The sequence below is a fragment of the Pristiophorus japonicus genome, chromosome 13, assembly GCF_044704955.1.
Source record: "Pristiophorus japonicus isolate sPriJap1 chromosome 13, sPriJap1.hap1, whole genome shotgun sequence".
NCBI lineage: Eukaryota > Metazoa > Chordata > Chondrichthyes > Pristiophoridae > Pristiophorus > Pristiophorus japonicus.
The window spans coordinates 73155159-73176460 of record NC_091989.1 but is presented as its reverse complement, the minus strand read 5'-3'; the positions used below and the strand labels follow the sequence as shown (position 1 = coordinate 73176460).

General features: G+C 48.9%; 1 protein-coding gene across 1 annotated transcript in view; it reads left to right on the top strand.

Moving 5' to 3' along the window:
- The window catches only part of washc4 (WASH complex subunit 4), a 161082-nt gene that overhangs the window by 13593 nt on the left and 126187 nt on the right, over positions 1-21302 (top strand). The window contains exon 7 of the mRNA XM_070896769.1: positions 10547-10673. Within this exon, the coding sequence (XP_070752870.1) occupies positions 10547-10673 (127 nt within the window). The remainder of the gene's footprint in view (positions 1-10546; positions 10674-21302) is intronic.

Genomic DNA, 21302 nt, shown 5'->3' with positions numbered 1-21302 from the left:
AGCAGCGCGAGTCCGGGGTCGGCGAGAGGCCTATAAAGGCCAGCGGGAGTCGAGCAGGTCGAGGAGGCGGGAGCTCAGAGCAGCGCGAGTCCGGGGTCGGCGAGAGGCCTATAAAGGCCAGCGGGAGTCGAGGAGGCGGGAGCTCGGAGCAGCGCGAGTCCGGGGTCGGCGAGAGGCGTGCCAGTGCAGCTACAGGGAGAAGGCAAAGAAACAAATGTGACGTCACAGCCTAGGGGGTAAGTGATTGGCTGGTGATTGGTGAGTAGTTTTTCTTTTTCTTATATTAGTAACTTTTAACATTTTTGCCTATTTAAGGGTTAAGTCATGGCAGGAGAGCTCGGTCGGGTGTTATGCTCCTCCTGTACCATGTGGGAACTCAGGGACGCTTCCGGTGTCCCTGACGACTACGTGTGCGGGAAGTGTATCCACCTCAAGCTCCTGACTGTCCGCGTTACGGAATTGGAGCTGAGGGTGGATTCACTCTGGAGCATCCACGATGCTGAGAATGACGTGAGTATCACGTGTAGTGAGTTGGTCTTACCGCAGGGAAAGGGTCCACAGCCAGATAGGGAATGGAAGACCAGCAGGAAGAGTAGTGCAAGGAAGGTAGTGCAGGGGTCCCCTGTGGTCATCCCCCTGCAAAACAGATACACCGTTTTGAGTACTGTTGAGGGGAATGACTCATCAGGGGAGGGCAGCAGCAGCCAAGTTCATGGCACCGTGGCTGGCTATGCTGCACAGGAGGGCAAGAAAAAGAGTGGGAGAGCAATAATGATAGGGGATTCAATGGTGAGGGGAATAGATAGGCGTTTCTGCGGCCGCGACCGAGACTCCAGGATGGTATGTTCCCTCCCTGGTGCAAGGGTCAAGGATGTCTCGGAGCGGGTGCAGGACATTCTGAAATGGGAGGGAGAACAGCCAGTTGTCGTGGTGCACATTGGTACCAACGACATAGGTAAAAAAAGGGATGAGGTCCTACGAAACGAATTTAAGGAGCTAGGAGCTAAATTAAAAAGTAGGACCTCAAAAGTAGTAATCTCGGGATTGCTCCCAGTGCCACGTGATAGTCAGAGTAGGAATCGCAGGATAGCGCAGATGAATACGTGGCTTGAGCAGTGGTGCAGCAGGGAGGGATTCAAATTCCTGGGGCATTGGGACCGGTTCTGGGGGAGGTGGGACCAGTACAAACTGGACGGTCTGCACCTGGGCAGGACCGGAACCAATGTCCTAGGGGGAGTGTTTGCTAGTACTGTTGGGGAGAATTTAAACTAATATGGCAGGGTGATGGGAACCAATGCAGGGAGACAGAGGGAACCAAAAAGGAGGCAAAAGCAAAAGAGAGAAAGGAGATGAGGAAAAGTGGAGGGCAGAGAAACCCACGGCAAAGAACAAAAAGGACCACTGTACAGCAAAATTCTAAAAGGACAAAGGGTGTTAAAAAAACAAGCCTGAAGGCTTTGTGTCTTAATGCAAGGAGTATCCGCAATAAGGTGGATGAATTAATTGTGCAAATAGATGTTAACAAATATGATGTGATTGGGATTACGGAGACGTGGCTCCAGGATGATCAGGGCTGGGAACTCAACATTCAGGGGTATTCAACATTCAGGAAGGATAGAATAAAAGGAAAAGGAGGTGGGGTAGCATTGCTGGTTAAAGAGGAGATTAATGCAATAGTTAGGAAAGACATTAGCTTGGATGATGTGGAATCTATATGGGTAGAGCTGCAGAACACCAAAGGGCAAAAAACTTTAGTAGGAGTTGTGTACAGACCTCCAAACAGTAATAGGGATGTTGGGGAGGGCATCAAACAGGAAATTAGGGGTGCATGCAATAAAGGTGCAGCAGTTATAATGGGTGACTTTAATATGCACATAGATTGGGCTAGCCAAACTGGAAGCAATATGGTGGAGGAGGATTTCCTGGAGTGCATAAGGGATGGTTTTCTAGACCAATATGTTGAGGAACCAACTAGGGGGGAGGCCATCTTAGACTGGGTGTTGTGTAATGAGAGAGGATTAATTAGCAATCTCATTGTGCGAGGCCCCTTGGGGAAGAGTGACCATAATATGGTGGAATTCTGCATTAGGATGGAGAATGAAACAGTAAATTCAGAGACCATGGTCCAGAACTTAAAGAAGGGTAACTTTGAAGGTATGAGGCGTGAATTGGCTAGGATAGATTGGCGAATGATACTTAGGGGGTTGACTGTGGATGGGCAATGGCAGACATTTAGAGACCGCATGGATGAATTACAACAATTGTACATTCCTGTCTGGCGTAAAAATAAAAAAGGGAAGGTGGCTCAACCATGGCTATCTAGGGAAATCAGGGATAGTATTAAAGCCAAGGAAGTGGCATACAAATTGGCCAGAAATAGCAGCGAACCTGGGGACTGGGAGAAATTTAGAACTCAGCAGAGGAGGACAAAGGGTTTGATTAGGGCAGGGAAAATGGAGTACGAGAAGAAGCTTGCAGGGAACATTAAGGCGGATTGCAAAAGTTTCTATAGGTATGTAAAGAGAAAAAGGTTAGTAAAGACAAACGTAGGTCCCCTGCAGTCAGAATCAGGGGAAGTCATAACGGGGAACAAAGAAATGGCAGACCAATTGAACAAGTACTTTGGTTCGGTATTCACTAAGGAGGATACAAACAACCTTCCGGATATAAAAGGGGTCAGAGGGTCTAGTAAGGAGGGGGAACTGAGGGAAATCTTTATTAGTCGGGAAATTGTGTTGGGGAAATTGATGGGATTGAAGGCCGATAAATCCCCAGGGCCTGATGGACTGCATCCCAGAGTACTTAAGGAGGTGGCCTTGGAAATAGCGGATGCATTGACAGTCATTTTCCAACATTCCATTGACTCTGGATCAGTTCCTATGGAGTGGAGGGTAGCCAATGTAACCCCACTTTTTAAAAAAGGAGGGAGAGAGAAAACAGGGAATTATAGACCGGTCAGCCTGACCTCAGTAGTGGGTAAAATGATGGAATCAATTATTAAGGATGTCATAGCAGTGCATCTGGAAAATGGTGACATGATAGGTCCAAGTCAGCATGGATTTGTGAAAGGGAAATCATGCTTGACAAATCTTCTGGAATTTTTTGAGGATGTTTCCAGTAAAGTGGACAAAGGAGAATCAGTTGATATTTGGACTTTCAGAAGGCTTTCGACAAGGTCCCACACAAGAGATTAATGTGCAAAGTTAAAGCACATGGGATTGGGGGTAGTGTGCTGACGTGGATTGAGAACTGGTTGTCAGACAGGAAGCAAAGAGTAGGAGTAAACGGGTACTTTTCAGAATGGCAGGCAGTGATTAGTGGGGTGCCGCAAGGTTCTGTGCTGGGGCCCCAGCTGTTTGCATTGTACATTAATGATTTAGACGAGGGGATTAAATGCAGTATCTCCAAATTTGCGGATGGCACTAAGTTGGGTGGCAGTGTGAGCTGCGAGGAGGATGCTATTAGGCTGCAGAGTGACTTGGATAGGTTAGGTGAGTGGGCAAATGCATGGCAGATGAAGTATAATGTGGAGGTTATCCACTTTGGTGGTAAAAACAGAGAGACAGACTATTATCTGAATGGTGACAGATTAGGAAAAGGGAAGGTACAATGAGACCTGGGTGTCATGGTACATCAGTCATTGAAGGTTAGCATGCAGGTACAGCAGGCGGTTAAGAAAGCAAATGGCATGTTGGCCTTCATAGCGAGGGGATTTGAGTACAGGGGCAGGGAGGTGTTGCTACAGTTGTACAGGGCCTTGGTGAGGCCACACCTGGAGTATTGTGTACAGTTTTGGTCTCCTAACTTGAGGAAGGACATTCTTGCTATTGAGGGAGTGCAGCGAAGATTCACCAGACTGATTCCCGGGATGGCGGGACTGACCTATCAAGAAAGACTGGATCAACTGGGCTTGTAGTCACGAGTTCAGAAGAATGAGAGGGGACCTCATGGAAACGTTTAAAATTCTGACGGGTTTAGACAGGTTAGATGCAGGAAGAATGTTCCCAATGTTGGGGAAGTCCAGAACCAGGGGTCACAGTCTGAGGATAAGGGGTAAGCCATTTAGGACCGAGATGAGGAGAAACTTCCTCACCCAGAGAGTGGTGAACCTGTGGAATTCTCTACCACAGAAAGTAGTTGAGGCCAATTCACTAAATATATTCAAAAGGGAGTTAGATGAAGTCCTTACTATTCGGGGGATCAAGGGTTATGGCGAGAAAGCAGGAAGGGGGCACTGAAGTTGAATGTTCAGCCATGAACTCATTGAATGGCGGTGCAGGCTAGAAGGGCTGAATGGCCTGCTCTTGCACCTATTTTCTATGTTTCTATATAAAGACACTTTATAAATGTCAGTGTTTAAATTAGCTGGTGCAAACACTGAGTCCATGTGCTGAGTCCAGGAAGGTGTGAGCATGGATTGGCTCTGTGCTGTGTTCACTGATCTCCAGTCGCATGCCTCAAGTCTGTGTTTCTGTTTTTGCAGTCCTGAATATTCAATACCCCTGGATGTTGAGTTCCCAGCCTTGGTTACCCTGGAGCCTGGAGCCATGCCTCCGTAATCCCAATTACATCATATCCGTTAACAGCTATCTGCGCAGTTATTTCATCCACCTTATTACGAATGCTCCTCGCATTGAGACTCTCAGCCTTCAGGCTTGTTTTTTTTAACACTCTATCCTTTTAGAATTATGTTGTAATGTGGCCCTTTTTGATTTTTGCCCTTGATTTCTCTGCTCTCCACTCTTGTTTTTCTCCTTCCTACCTTTTGCTTCTGCCCCCTTTTTACTTCCCTCTGCCTCCCTGCATTGATTCCCATCCCCCTGCCATATTAGTTTAAACCCTCCCCAACAGCACTAGCAAGGTACAGCACTAGGGAGGTGTTCAAAAGAGAATGGTCGAATATAAGACCTGCATATCGCCCTAAATCCTCACAGTAGATGGTGAGGATAAAATATCAGAGATACAAGGAAAAATGTAAATAAATCCAGGGGAGGAACTAACTAGATTCAATGTAAGTTTAAAAAAAAATGGTGACTGGGAGCTAATGGGACTAAAGATAGACAAATCTCCAGGACTCAGTGGATTCCACCCCAGGGGTTAAAAGAAGTAGGTGAGGAAATTGTTGATGCTTTAGTCATGATCCTCCAAAACTCAACCGATTCAGGAATTGTCCCTTGGGTTGGAAAATGTCACGCTGATATTGAAGAATGGGAGGAGAGATAAGCTAGGAAATTATAGACCCATTCATCTAACGTCAGTGGTGAAGTTACTAGAATCCGATTTTAGGGACAGAGTGAGCAATATGAGCTGATCAGAGAGAGACAGTTATGGTTTACAACGGGTAAGTTAAAATTTTTGAGACTGTAACTAACTTGGTAGATAAGTGAGTGTCTATGGAAGTTATTTACATGAAGATTTAGGGGTCCGAGAACAGAAGTCACTTAATACTAGTGGACAGGCACAAAAAAATAATGAATAAGGCTGATGGAATGTTGGCCTTTATCTCGGGCTGGAATACACGGGTGGAAGTTGTGCTACAGTTACACAAAGCTCTGTTTAGACCGCACCTGGAGTAACTGCGTTCAGTTCTGGTCTCCGATGCTCTGGAAGGATATATCAGCCTTGCAGATCTTTGGGTGCAGCACAGATTCAGCAGAATGATCCCAGGGCTAAAATGATTAAATAATGAGGACAGGTTGCATAAACTAGGCTTGTATTCCCTGGAGTTTAGAAGATTAAGACGTGATGTTTAAGATGATTAAAGGAATTGATCGGGTACAGAGAGAGAAACTATTGCCTCTGGTGGGTGTGTCCAGACCAAGGGGCCTTACAATTAGAGCCAGGCCGTTCAGGGGTGATGTCAGGAAGCACTTCTTCACACACAAGGTAGTGGAAATCTGGAAGTCTAGAAACATAGAAATTTACAGCGCAGAAGGAAGCCATTTCGGCCCATCGTGTCAGTGCCGGCCGACAAAAGGCTGCACGGCCCTCGATCAGCAGCCCTGAAGGTTACCTATAAACCTATGAACAATGGCGGAAGGGCAGAGCACCCAGCCCAACCTGTCCGCCCCATACAACTGTGACACACCTTATACTAAAACATTCTACACTCTACCCCAACCGGAGCCATGTGATCTCCTGGGAGAGGCAAAAACCAGATAAAAACCCAGGCCAATTTAGGGGGGGGAAAATCTGGGAAAATTCCTCTCCGACCCATCCAGGCGATCGAAACTAGTCCAGACCACCCTGGCCGTATTCTATTCCCTGCAGTACTTACCATTATATCTGCGCCGTCCAACAAAAGGTCATCCAGTCTAATCCCAATTACCAGCTCTAGGTCCATATCCCTGCAGTGCCATCCAACCATTTCTTAAAAGTGGTGAGGGTTTCTGCATCCACCACTCTTCCAGGCAACGAGTTCCCAATCCCCACAACCCTTTGCATAAAGAAGTCCCCCCCCCCCCCTCAAATCCCTTCTAAACCTTCCACCAAACACCTTAAAACTATGGCCCCTTTGTAATAGAGCCCTCCACCAATGGAAATGTCCAGGCCCCTCAATATTTTGTACACCTCAACCAGGTCTCCTCTCAACCTCCTTTGTTCCAATGAGAACAAACCCAGCCTATCCAATCTGTCCTCATAACTAAGATTCTCCATTCCAGGCAGCATCCTAGTAAATCTCCTCTGCACCCTCTCTAGTGCAATCACGTCCTTCCTATAATACGGCGACCAGAACTGTACGCAGTACTCCAGCTGTGGCCTAACCAAAGTATTATACAATTTAAGCATAATCTCCCTGCTATTGTATTCTATGCCTCAGCCAATAAAGGCGAGTATTCCGTATGCCGCCTTAACCACCTTATCTACCTGGCCTGCTACTTTCAGGGATCTGTGGACAAGCACTCCAAGGTCCCTTTCTCCATCTACACTATTAAGTGGCCTACTGCTTAATGTGTATACCCTTTCCTTATTAGCCCTCCCAAAGTGCATTACCTCATACTTCACGGAATTAAATTCCATTTGCCACCGCCCTGCCCACCTGACCAGTAGATTGATATCCTCCTGCAGCCCATGACTTTCCTCTTCATTATCAACCACACAGCCAATTTTAGTGTCGTCTGCAAACTTCTTAATCATACTCCCTATATTGAAATCTAAATCGTTGATATATACCATAAAAAACAAGGGTCCCAGCACTGAGCCCTGCGGAACCCCACTGGAAGCATCCTTCCAGTCACAAAAACATCCATCAATCATTATCCTTTGCTTCCTACCTCTAAGCCAAGTTTGAATCCAACTTGACACTTTGCCCTAGATCCCATGGGCTTTAAATTTCATGACCAGTCTACCAGGCGGGACCTTATCAAAGCTTTGCTAAAGTCCATATACACTACATCGGACGCACTACCCTCATTGACCCTCTTGGTTATCTCATCAAAAAATTCAATCAGTTTAGTCAAACATGATCTTCCCTTAACAAATCTGTGCTGACTGTCCCTAATTAATCCTTGCCTTTCCAAATGTAGATTTATCCTGTCTTTCAGGATTTTTTCCAATAACTTTCCCACCACTGAGGTTAGGCTGACAGGCCTGTAATTACTCGGCCTAGCCCTTTCTCCCTTCTTAAACAAGGGTACTAAATTAGCAGTCCTCCAATCCTTCGGTACCATGCCCAAATCCAAAGAGGACTGGAAAATGATGATCAAGGCCTCTGCTATTTCCTCTTTTACTTCGCTCAACAGCCTGGGATGCATTTCATCTGGGCCTGAGGACTTATCTACTTTCAAAGCTGCTAAACCCCTTAATACTTCCTCTCTCACTATATTTATTTCATCCAGAATATCACACTCCTCCTCGATAGCAGTGTCTGCATTGCCCCTTTCCTTTGTGAAAACAGATGCCAAGTGTTCATTAAGAACCCTCCCAATATCTTCCGCCTCCATACAAAGATTACCCTCATGGTCTCTAATGGGCCCTACCCTTTCTTTAGTTACCCTCTTACTCTTAATATATTTATACAATATCTTTGGGTTTTCCTCAATTTTACTGGCCAAGAATTTTTCGTTCTCTTCGTATTCCTAATATCCTTTTTAATTTTGCCTCTATATTCCTCCAGATTCGACAGTATTTAGCCGTCGGTAAATGACATCAGCTTCCCTTTTTTTCTTTATCCTCCCCCTCCCCTAGACATTCAGGGGGCTCTAGAATTATTATTCCCACCCTTTTTCTTTTCAGGGCATATGTTTGTCCTGAGCCCTCTGGATCTCCTCCTTAAATGCCTCCTACTGTTCCGACACTGATTTACCCACAAGTAGCTGTTTCCAGTCCACTGTGGCCAAATCACTCCTTAACTTAGCAAAATTAGCTTTTCCCCAATTCGGAACTTTTATTCCAGGCCTATTCTTGTCCTTATCCATAACCAACATGAATCTGACTGAATTATAGTCACTGGCACCCAAGTGCTCCCCCACTAATACCCCTTCAATCTGCCCAGCTTCATTCCCCAAAACTAAATCCAAGACCGACCCCTCTCGTGTTGGGCTTGTTACACACTGACTAAAAAAGTTCTCTTGAATGCATTTCAAGAATTCCGCATCCTCTATATCCTTCATACTAAATTTTTCCCAATCAATATTTGGGTAATTAAAATCTCGTACTATTACTGCCCTCTGGTTTTAGACTTCACAGCAATTTGCCGACATATTTGCTCCTCTATCTCCTTCGCACTGTTTGGTGGTCTATAATACACGCCTAGCAGTATGATCGCCCCTTTTTTATTTTTTAATTCGACCCATCTGACCTCATTTGATCCCTCTAACATATCCCTCCGCACTGCTGTAATATTTTCTTTAATCAGTACCGCGATGCCCCCCTTTCACCCCCGCTCTCTGTCTTGTCTAAAAATCCTGTAGCCAGGAATATTGATCTGCCAAATCTGCCCCTCTTTCAGCTATGTTTCTGTAATGGCTATAATGTCATACTCCCAAGTGTCTACCTGTGCTCTTAGCTCATCCGCCTTATTCGCTATACTCCTTGCATTGAAGTATATACCATTCAGCACAGGAAGACCTCCTTGATTACTACTTACTCACCCATGTTTCCTCTGACTTACAGATTTGCTTTCTGGATACTTGCTTTCCACTTTCTGCTTTACTTCCTTCCCTTTTGAATTTGTTCTCAGGTTCCCATCCCCCTGCCAAGCTAGTTTAAACTCTCCCCAACAGCACTAGCAAAACTCCCCACGAGGATATTGGTCCTGGCGTTGTTAAGGTGCAACCCGTCCGGTTTGTACAGGTCCCAACTACTCCAGAAACGGTCCCAATGCCTCAAGAATTTAAAGCCCTCCCTCCTACACCAACTCTCCAACCACATGTTCATCCTCTCTATCCTTCTATTCTTATACTCATTAGCACGTGGCACTGGTAGATTACTACCTTTGAGGTCCTACCCTTTAATTTTCTTCCTTGTTCCCTGAATTCTGCCTGTAGGACCTCATCTCTCTTTTTACTTATGTCGTTGGTCCTGATATGGACCACAACCTCTAGCTGTTTACCCTCCCCCGCCTCCCCCAGAATGCCCTGCATCTGCTCTGTGACATCCTTGAACCTGGCACCAGGAAGGCACCAAACCATTCGGGAGTCACGTCTGCGGCCGCAGAAACGCTTGTCTGTTCCCCTAACTAGAATCCCCTATCACTAGAGCTCTTTTATTCTTCGTCCTTCTCCCCCTGTGCAGCTGAGCCACCCGTGGTGCCTTGGAATTGGCTCTCGCTGTGCTCCCCTGAGGCACCATCGCCCTCACCGATACTTAGAAGAGAATATCAGTTGGAAAGCGAGATGGACTCATGGGGGGACTCCTGCACGACCTGCCTATCATTCTTGGTGCGTCTGATGGTCACCCACTTCCCCTTTACCTGCACGCCTTTAAGCTGCAGGGTGACCACCTCCTGAAACGTGCTATCCACGTAGTTCTCAGCCTTGCGGATGCACGGTATTGATTCCACCTGCCGCTCAAGGTCCGAAATGGGGAGCTCGAGTAGTTGAAGCTGGAGACGCCTCCTGCACACATGGTTGTCTATGCTGCGTGAAGCGTCCAGGACTTCCCACGTGCCGCAGGATGTGCACTCCATGGGACTGAGCTGCTCTGCCATCCTTCTAGTTGGCCTTATCTAGTTTAAAATCTCTCCCGCAAAAAGCTACTGAGGCTGGGGGGTCAATTGAAAATCTCAAAACTGCGATTGATAGATTTTTGTAAGCTGAGGATATTAAGGGATATGGAACCAAGGCGGGTAGCTGGAGTTAAGATACAGATCAGCCATGATCTCATTGAATGGCCTCCTGTTCCTCTGTGATGCTGTCCACAGACAAATAGCTTGCAAACACTGAAATGAAGAATGGTTACTTGGGATTGATTATAAGAGGATAATCGGGGTCGATGGGGCAAAATATCTGAGCATGAAGGCGATGCCCAAAGGTGAGGATACTTCACTACTCCTGTTGCTTTAACCTGCAAACATTTCTAATTGAAGAAAAACATTATTTTATAGAGATGTGCAGTCATATTACTTGTTTGTAAGCTCATGGATGATGAAAATGGAATCCATCTTGTCCAAGGCGCAGAGTATGGAGAAGTTTGCTGAGGATCTGTCCAGGAGATGCAACATTTTTATACAGGTAATATTTAAAATCTCATTTCTTTGCTGCTTAAGATAAAGGTGAATATGGTTGGTTTAGAAAATAACAGCCATTTTAAAAGTTTTGTTTTTGCATACTCACCTGGGTTTTGTTGAAGGATATAAAGCTAGTGTTCTCTTAAATCACTGATCTAGAATGTACTGAATCATAGAAATTTACAACACGAAAGGAGGCCATTTCGGCCCATCGCGTCCACGCCGGCCGACCAAGAGTGATCCAGCCTAATCCTACTTTCCAGCTCTTGGTTCGTAGCCCTGTAGGGCTACTTTAAGTGCATCTCCAGTGCAATCAAACTCCAGCTGTGGCCTAACCAATGTTTATGAACATGTTTATTTGTACTGCTAAAATGGCCACCATGCTCCACCCTTTGTTTCTGATTGGTCTCCTTGAAGGATAAGCCCCACCCTGAAGTTTTGCAGGTTGTCACTGGAACCGCCTATCTCAAGGTCTCTCTGACTTTGCAAATTGTCACTCAATCTACTTTGACTTCCTGAAGTGACAGAGGACAGAGCTTTTCAGAAGCCAGGAAGGGCCAGCCAAAGTCCTGTACCCCAGTCAGTGTCTGCCTCCCCAGCTGAAGTGCCGTACCCCAGTCCGTGTCTGCCTCCCCCAGCCAAAGTCCTGTACCCCAGTCCGCGTCTGCCTCCCCCAGCCGAAGTCCTGTACCCCAGTCCGCGTCTGCCTCCCCCAGCCGAAGTCCTGTACCCCAGTCCGTGTCTGCCTCCCCCAGCCGAAGTCCTGTACCCCAGTCCGTGTATGCCTCCCCCAGCCGAAGTGATTTAACCCAGTGCAAGTGCATCCTTCCCCACCACCATAGATGGACCAAGCATTGTGTACAGATTGATAACCGGTTTATTGGGTATGGAGTGAATAGTGAGTGTTGTGATTTCTGGATATCGTCTACTCCCAACGATGTCCCTTTGGAGGGGATTGGAAGAAGGTGATCGTCTACTCTGAGTTCCCCCTCTCCTCTTCAGTTTCTCCCCCACTACCTGTGTCCCCCTCTCTCTGCCACCTCCCTCCTCCCCCCTGCCCCGCCGGCCCCCCTCCCATTAAGCCTGTGCCGGCTCTCTGCAAGAGCACTTCAGCCGGTCCCACAAGATTCCCTGCAGCCCTGCAAATTTATTTCCTTCAGTTACTTATCCAATTCCCTTTTGAAAGCCACTTTTGTATGTGTCTCCACTACCCTTTTAAGGCAATGAATTCCAGATCTTAACCACTCGCTGCGTAAAAAAGTTTTCCTCTTGTTTCCTTTGGTTCTTCTACCAATCACCTTAAATCTGTGTCCTCTGGTTCTCGATCCTTCCGCCAATGGGAACAGTTTCTCTCTATCTACTCTGTCCAGACCCCTCATGATTTTGAACACCTCAATCAAATCTCCTCTCAACCTTCTCTGCTCCAAAGAGAACAACCCCAGCTTCTCCAGTCTGTCCACGTAACTGAAGTCCCTCATCGCTGGAATCATTCTCGTAAATCTTTTCTGCGCCCTCTCTAAGGCCTTCACATCCTTCCTAGAGTGTGGTGCCCAGAATTGAACACAATACACCAATGGGGCCTGAACCAGTGTTTTATACAGGTTCATTATAACCTCCTTGCTTTTGTACTCTATGGCACTATTTATGAAACCCAGGATCCTGTAAGCTTTTTTAACCACTTTCTCAACCACTTTCAACGATTTGTGCGCACATACCCCCAGGTCTCTCTCTTTGTGCACCCCTTTAGGATTGTACCTTTAGTTTATATTGCCTCTCCTCGTTCTTCCTACCAAAATGTATCACTTCACACTTTTCTGCGTTAAATTTCATCTGGCACTTGTCTGCCCATTATACCAGTCTGTCTGTGTCTTCAAGTCTATCGCTATCGTTCTCACTGTTCACTATACTTGCAGGTTTTGTGCCTGTCAGCTGCACATTTTTAAATTGTGGCCTGTACACCCAAGTCTTTAAGTCATTAATATATAACAAGAAAAGCAGTGGTCCCAGAACCGACCCCTGGGGAACACCACTGTATACCTTCCTCCAGTCCGAAAAACAACCGTTCACCACTACTCTCTTTCCTGTCACTGAGTCAATCCCGTATCCATGCTGCCACTGTCCTTTTTAATCCAGGGGCTTCAACTTTGCTGCAGGCCTATTGGGCCCAAGTTTCCACATGATTTGCGCCTGATTTTTAGGAGCAACTGGTGGAGAACGGACTATTTTAGAAATTGCAATTCTCCACATTTTTTTTTCTGCAGTTCTAGTCAGGTTGAACAGTTCTAGTTTAGAACAGAATTTTTTCTTCAAAAGGGGGCGTGTCCGGCCACTGACGCCTGATTTGAAAGTTTCCACAGTGAAAATGTACTCCAAACTAAAGTAGAATGGAGCCAGTGAAGATTTTTGTAGAACTGAAAAAACCTGTTCTACACACTAAAAAATCAGGTGCAGGTTACAAATTAGGCGTCCAGAACGAGGAGGGGTGGGGTGGGGTGGGGGGGGGGGGGAGGGAACTCAGTAAATTCTACAATAAATCCTTATTTATACTTCTACAAATATTATACAAATAAATCCAACCTGAATAAACATTTATAAGCGAAGAAAAGATTAAGTAAACCATCTTCCTACCTGTGTGAAAGTGCTTCAGCCAGGGAGAATTCTGCAGCCGTTCGTGCCGCTGAGCGGGAGGGGGAGAGAGAGTGGGGGGAGGGAGAGGGAGAGAGGGAGAGGGAGAGGGAGGAGGGAGGAGGGGGGAGGGAGGAGGGAGAGGGAGGAGGAGGGAGGGAGAGAGAGAGGGGGGGAGGGAGAGAGAGAGGGAGAGAGAGAGGGGGGGAGAGAGAGAGGGGGGGGGAGAGAGGGGGGGGAAGAGAGAGAGAGAGGGGGGAGGGAGAGAGAGAGAGGGGGGAGGGAGAGAGAGAGAGGGGGGAGGGAGAGAGAGAGAGGGGGGGTGGGAGAGAGAGAGGGGGGGGAGGAGGAAGAGAGAGAGGGGGGAGGCAGAGAGACAGGGAGAGGGAGGGGGGGGAGGGAGAAGAGAGAGAGGGGGGGAGGGAGAAGAGAGAGGGGGGGAGGGAGAAGAGAGAGGGGGGGAGGGAGAGAGAGAGAGAGAGGGGGGAGGGAGAGAGAGAGGGGGGGAGGGAGGGAGGAAGAGAGAGAGGGGGGAGGGAGAGAGAGGGGGGGGAGGGAGAGAGAGAGGGGGGGAGGGGAGGGAGAGAGAGAGAGAGAGAGAGGGAGGGGGGAGAGAGAGAGAGAGAGAGAGGGGGGGAGGGGAGGGAGAGAGAGAGAGAGAGGGGGAGGGGAGGGAGAGAGAGAGAGAGAGAGGGGGGAGGGGAGGGAGAGAGAGAGAGCGGAGGGTCGGGTGGGGGAACAGGAGCGCGGGGCGGGGGGTCTCGGGTCGGGGCGGGGAGAGCGGGTGTCGGGAGCGGGTGTCGGGTCGGGGCGGGGGGGGGGGAGAGCGGGTCTCGGGTCGGGGGGGGGGAGCGGGTGTCTGGTCGGGGGGGGGAAAGCCGGTGTCTGGTCGGGGGAGGGGGGGAGCGGGTACCTGGTCGGGGGAGGGGGGGAGCGGGTACCTGGTCGGGGGGGGGGGAGCGGGTGTCGGGTCGGGGGGGGAGCGGGTGTCGGGTCTCGGGGGTGGGGGGGGGAGCGGGTGTCTGGTCGGGGAGGGGGGGAGCGGGTGTCTGGTCGCGGGGGGGGGGGGGGTGGAGCCGGTGTCGGGTCGGGGGGGGGGGGGAGCGGGTCTCGGGTCGGAGGGAGCGGGTGTCTGGTCGGGACGGGGGGTGGGGGGAGCGGGATGTCGGGGTGGGGGGAGCGGGTCTCGTGTCAGGGCGGGTGAGAGTGGGTGTCGGGGCGGCGGGGCGGGGGGGGGAGAGCGGGTGTCGGGGTGCGGGTCTCCGGTCGGGGGGGGCGGGAGCAGGTCTCGGGTCGGGGCGAGCGGGTGTTGGGTGTTGGGTCGAGGGGAGCGGGTGTCTGGTCGCGGGGGGGGGGAGCGGGTCTCGGGTCGGGGCGGGGAGCGAGTGTCGGGTCTGGTCGGGCGGGGAGCAGGAGCTGGCCGTGGGAGGAGCCTCATTAACATTAACGCAGCCTCAGTGAGGCCATTGGGCCAGGGCTAGAGGCTGCGTGCTTCGGGCCCCTCCCACACAGTTCGGCGCCTGGAGCTACTGCACTTGCGTGCCGACTGTAGCGCGCGCGTGCCGACTGTAGCGCGCATGTGCAGAGGTCCCGGCACTGTTTTCAGCGCCGGGACCTGGCTCCGCCTCCCCACAGCTCGTGCTGGCTGCGCCGAGGGCCACAGGACCTGTAAGTAGGTGGAGAATACCGAGGATTTTTTTAGGCGCCGTTTTAGGCACGAAAAACGGGCGTCCAGCTCGGAGGGGTGCCCGTTTTTTTTCTTGTGGAAACTTGGGCCCATTATGTGGCACTTTATCAAACGCCTTTTGGAAATCCATGTACACCACGTCAACTGCATTACCCTCATCAACACTCTCTGTTACCTCATCAAAAAACTCAATCAAGTTGGTTACACACGATTTGCCTTTAACAACTCCGTGCTGGCTTTCCTTAATTAATCCACACTTGTCCAAGTCACTGTTAATTTTGTCCCTGATGAACATTTTTAAAAGCTTCACCAATGAGTGAGCTTAAACTGACTGTCCTATAGTTGCTGGATTTATCCTCATACCCTTTTTTGAATAAGGGTGTAACATTTGCAATCCTCCAGTCCTCTGGCACCATCCCCGTATCTAAGGAGGATTGGAAGATTGTGGCCTGTACCTCTGCAATTTCCACCATTACTTCCCTCAGCATCCTTTGATGCATTCCATCGGTCCAGGTGATTTATCTACTTCAAGTTGATAATGAAGAAGAAAGCTGTAGATTGCAGGAAGATATCAATGAACTGGTCAGGTGGACAGAACAGTGGCAAATGGAATTCAATCCGGAGAAGTGTGAGGTAATGTATTTGGGGAGGGTTAACAAGGCAAGGGAATACACATTAAATGGTAGGACACTGAAGTGTAGAGGAACAAAGGGACCTTGGAGTGCATGTCCACAGATCCCTGACCCCAGGCCAGGTAGATAAGGTGGTTAAGAAGGCATACGGAATACTTGCCTTTATTAGCTGAGGCATAGAATACAAGAGCAGGGAGGTTATGCTTTGGGCACAGCTAGAGTACAGCGTGCAGTTCTGGTCACATGATAAGAAAGATGTGATTGCACTCGAGAGGGCACAGAGGAGATTTACGAGGATGTTGCCTGGATTGGCGAATTTTGGCTATGAGGACAGATTGGATAGGCTGGGTTTGTTTTCTTTGGAACAGAGGAGGCTGAGGGGAGATCTTATTGAAGTGTATAAAATTATGAGGAGCTGGATAGAATGGATAGGAAGGACCTATTTCTCTTAGCAGAGGCGTACAACCAGGGGACTTAGATTGGTAGGTTTAGAAGGGATTTGGGGAGAAATGTTTTCACCCAGAGGGTGATGGGGGTCTGGAACTCACTGCCTGAAAGGGTGGTAGAGACAGAAACCCTTACCACTTTTTTAAAAAAGTACTTGTATGTGCATTTGAAGTGCCGTAATCTACAAGGCTATGGACCAATAGCTGGAAAGTGGGATTAGGCTGGATAGCTCTTTGTCAGCCGGCATGGACACGATGGGCCGAAATGGCCTCCTTCCATGCTGTAAATATCTAGGATTCTATGAAGTACAGCCAGCCTTTCTAGTACCTCCTTTTCAATTTTTATCCCAATCAGTATCTCAGCTACTCTTTCACTATAACTTTGGCAGCATCATCTTCCTTGGTAAAGCCAGATGCAAAGTACTCGTGTAGTAACTCAGCCATGCCCTCTGCCTTCATGCGTAGGTCTCCATTTTTGTCCCTAATCGGCCCCACTCCTTTTATTTATATGCCTATAGAATACCTTTGGATTACCTTTTATCTTAGCTGCCAATCTGTTCTCTCTCACTCTTTTTGTCCCTCCTTTTTCACTTCCCTCTCAACTTTCTATATTCAGCCTGATTCTCACTTATATTCTCAACCTGACATCTGTCAAACGCCCCCTTTTTCTGCTTCATTTTACTCTCTATCTCTTTCGTCATCCAGGGAGCTCTGGCTTTAGTTTCCCTACCTTTCCCCCCCCACCTGTGGAAATGTACCCAAGCCATCTCCTCTGTAAAGGCAGTCCATTGTTCGATTACAGTTTTGCCTGCCAATTTTTGATTCCAATTTACCCGGGCCAGATCCATTCTCAACCCACTGAAATTGACTTTCTTCCAATTAAGTATTTTTACTCTAGATTGCTCCCCGTCTTTTTCTGTAATTAATCTAAACTGTATGATACTGTGATCACTGTTCCCAAATGATCCCCTACTGACACTTGCTCTACTTGACCCACCTCATTTCCCAGAACCAGATCCAGCAACGGGCCGGGAACGTACTGATCAAGCAAGTTCTCCTGAACGCACTTCAGAAATTCTTCCTCCTCTCTGCCCTTGACACTATTACTGTCCCAGTCTATATTTGGATAATTGAAGTCCCCCACTATCACTACTCCTATAGTTCTTGCACCTCTCTGTAATTTCCCTGTAAAGTTGCTCCTCTATATTTTCCCCAATAGTTGGTGGCCTATAGAATACACCCAGGAGTGTAATGGCACCTCTATCGTTTCTCAACTCTAAGCAAATAGATTCTGTCCTTGACCCCTCCAAGACATCCTCTCCCTCCAGCACTGTAATATTCTCCTTAACCAATACTGCCACCCCCCTCCTTTCTTTCCTTCCCTATCTTTCCTGAACAAATATCCAGGAATGTTTAATACCCAGTCCTGCCCTTTGAGCCAGATCTCTGTTATCACCACAACATCATATTCGCATCTGTCTATTTGCACCTACAGCTCACCAACACTCCGTACGTTCACACTATAAACCTGTCTTCGACCTTGTATTCTTAGTCTGACCTCACCTAATAACGTATCATTTCTTACTCTAGTGCTATATGTCTCTGTCAATCAATTCTGCACCTTATTTCTCCTTCCTAATGCTACATCCTGATGCCCACCCCCCTGCCACATTAGTTTAAACCCTCCCCAACAGCACTCGAAAATCTTCCCTGTGAGAGGATATTGGTCCCAGCCCTGTTGAGCTGCAACCCGTCCAGCCTGTACAGATCCCACGTCCCCCAGAACCGATCCCACGTCCCCCAGAACCGGTCCCAATGTCCCAGGAATCTAAAGTTATCCCTCCTGCACCATCTCTCCAGCTATAAAGGCCAGCAGGAGTTCGTGGTCGTCGGAGAGGCGGGAGCTCGGAGCAGCGCGAGTTCGGGAGGCCTATAAAGGCCAGCAGGAGTTCGTGGTCGTCGGAGAGGCGGGAGCTCGGAGCAGCGCGAGTCCGGGGATTTCGGGAGGCCTATTAAAGGCCAGCAGGAGTTCGTGGTCGTCGGGAGAGGCGGGAGCTCGGAGCAGCGCGAGTTCGGGAGGCCTATAAAGGCCAGCAGGAGTTCGTGGTCGTCGGAGAGGCGGGAGCTCGGAGCAGCGCGAGTCCGGGGATTTCGGGAGGCCTATAAAGGCCAGCTGGAGTTCGTGGTCGTTGGAGAGGCGGGAGCTCGCAGCAGCGCGAGTCCGGGGATTTCGGGAGGCCTATAAAGGCCAGCAGGAGTTCATGGTCGTCGGAGAGGCGGGAGCTCGGAGCAGCGCGAGTCCGGGGATTTCGGGAGGCCTATAAAGGCCAGCTGGAGTTCGTGGTCGTCGGAGAGGCAGGAGCTCGCAGCAGCGCGAGTCCGGGGATTTCGGGAGGCCTATAAAGGCCAGCAGGAGTTCGTGGTCGTCGGAGAGGCGGGAGCTCGGAGCAGTGCAAGTCCAGGGATTTCGGGAGGCCTATAAAGGCCAGCAGGAGTTCGTGGTCGTCGGAGAGGCGGGAGCTCAGAGCAACGCGAGTCCGGGGATTTCGGGAGGCCTATAAAGGCCAGCAGGAGTTCGTGGTCGTCGGAGAGGCGGGAGCTCGGAGCAGCGCGAGTCCGGGGATTTCGGGAGGCCTATAAAGGCCAGCAGGAGTTCGTGGTCGTCGGAGAGGCGGGAGCTCGGAGCAGCGCGAGTCCGGGGATTTCGGGAGGCCTATAAAGGCCCAGCTGGTGCAGCTGCAGCAGCGAGGCAAAAAAGTAGAAAGAAATTGAAAGGTGACGTCACAGCCGAGGGGGTAAGTGATTGATAAGTAGTTTTTCTTTGTCTTTTATCAGTAAGTAACCTTTCAGCCTTGTTGCCAAATTAAGTTAATCTAAGGGTTAAGTCATGGCAGGACAGCTCGGACATGTGTTATACTCCACCTGTACTTTGTGGGAAGTCAGGGACGCTTCCGGTGTCCCTGACGACTATGTGTGCGGGAAGTGCATCCGCCTGCAGCTCCTGACGGACCGCATTGCGGCACTGGAGCTGCAGGTGGATTCACTCTGGAGCATCCACGATGCTGAGAATGACGTGAATAGCACGTTTAGTGAGTTTGTCTTATGAAAGGAAAAGGGTACACAGTCAGATAGGGGATGGGTGACCAACAGGAGAGCACTCGAAGGAAGATAGTGCAGGGGTCCCCTGCGGTCATCCCCCTGCAAAACAGATACACCGCTTTGGGTATTGTTGGGGGGGGGGGGGTGGGGATGACTCATTGGGGGAGCAGCAGCAGCCAAGTTCATGGCACCGTGGGTGGCTCTGCTGCACAGGAGGGCAGGAAAAAGAGTGGGAGAGCTATAGTGATAGGGGATTCAATTGTAAGCGGAATAGATATACGTTTCTGCGGCTGCAATCGAGACTCCAGGATGGTATGTTGCCTCATGGTGCAAGGGTCAAGGATTTCTCGGAGCGGGTGCAGGACATTCTGAAAAGGGAGGGTGAACAGTTAGTTGTCGTGGTACATATAGGTACCAACGATATAGGTTTTAAAAAAAGGGATGAGGTCCTACAAAATGAATTTAGGGAGCTAGGAGCTAAATTAAAAAAGTAGGACCTCAAAAGTAGTAATCTCAGGATTGCTATCAGTGCCATGTGCAAGTCATAGTAGGAATCGCAGGATAGCTCAGATGAATACATGGCTTGAGGAGTGGTGCAAGAGGGAGGGATTCAAATTGCTGGGACATTGGAGCTGGTTCTGGGGGAGGTGGGACCAGTACAAACCGGACAGTCTGCACCTGGGCAGTACTGGAACCAATGTCCTGGGGGCAGTGTTTGCTAGTGCTGTTGGGGAGGAGTTAAACTAATATGGCAGGGGGATGGGAACCTCTGCAGGGAGACAGAGGGAAGTAGAATGGGGGTTGAAGCAAAAGATAGAAAGAAGAAAAGTAAAAGTGAAGGGCAGAGAAACCCAAGGCAAAAAGGGCCACATTACAGCAAAAGTTTAAAAGGGCAAAGTGTGTTAGAAAGACAAGCCTGAAGGCTCTGTGCCTCAATGCGAGGAGTATTCGGAATAAGGTGGACGAATTAACTGCGCAGATAGCAATTAACGGGTATAGAAACATAGAAATTTACAGCGCAGAAGGAGACCATTTCGGCCCATCGTGTCCGCGCCGGCCGACAAAGAGCTCTTGGTCAGCAGCCCTAAAGGTTACATACAAACCCATGAACAATGATGGAAAGGCAAAGAGCACCCAGACCTACCAGTCCGCCTCACACCACTGCGACACTCCTTATACTGAAACATTCTACACTCTACCCCAACGGGAGCCATGTGATCTCCTGGGAGAGGCAAAAACCAGATTAAAAACCCAGGCCAATTTAGGGAGAAAAAATCTGGGAAAATTCCTCTCCGACCCATCCAGGCGATCAAAACTAGTCCAGATCACCCTGGCTGTATTCTATTCCCTGCAGTTCTTACCATTATATCTGCGCCGACCAATATGATGTAATTGGCATCACGGAGACATGGCTCCAGGGTGACCAAGGCTGGGAACTCAACATCCAAGGGTAGTCAACATTTAGGAAGGATAGAAAGAAAGGAAAAGGAGGCGGGGTGCATTGCTGGTTAAAGAGGAAATTAATGCAATAGTAAGAAAGGACATGAGCTTGGATGATGTGGAATCGGTATGGGTGGAGCTACAGAATACCAAAGGGCAGAAAACGCGAGTGGAAGTTGTGTACAGACCACCAAACAGTAGTAGTAAGGTTGGGGACAGCATCAAACAAGAAATTAGGAATGCATGCAATAAAGGTAAAGCAGTTATCATTTCTGACTTTAATCTACATATTGATTGGGCTAACCAAACTGGTAGCAATGCGGTGGAGGAGGATTTCCTGGAATGTATTATGGATGGTTTTCTCGACCAATATGTCGAGGAACCAACCAGGGAGCTGGCCATCCTAGACTGGGTGATGTGTAATGAGAAAGGACTAATTAGCAATTTTGTTGTGCGCGGCCCCTTGGGGAAGAGTGACCATGACATGGTAGAATTCTTTATTAAGATGGAGAGTGACGCAGTTAATTCAGAAACTAGGGTCCTGAACTTAAGGAAAGGTAACTTCGATGGTTTGAGGCGTGAATTGGCTAGAATAGACTAACAAATGGTACTTAAAGGGTTGACGGTGAATAGGCAATGGCAAACATTTAAAGATCACATGGATGAACTTTAGCAATTGTACATCCCTGTCTGGTGTAAAAAGA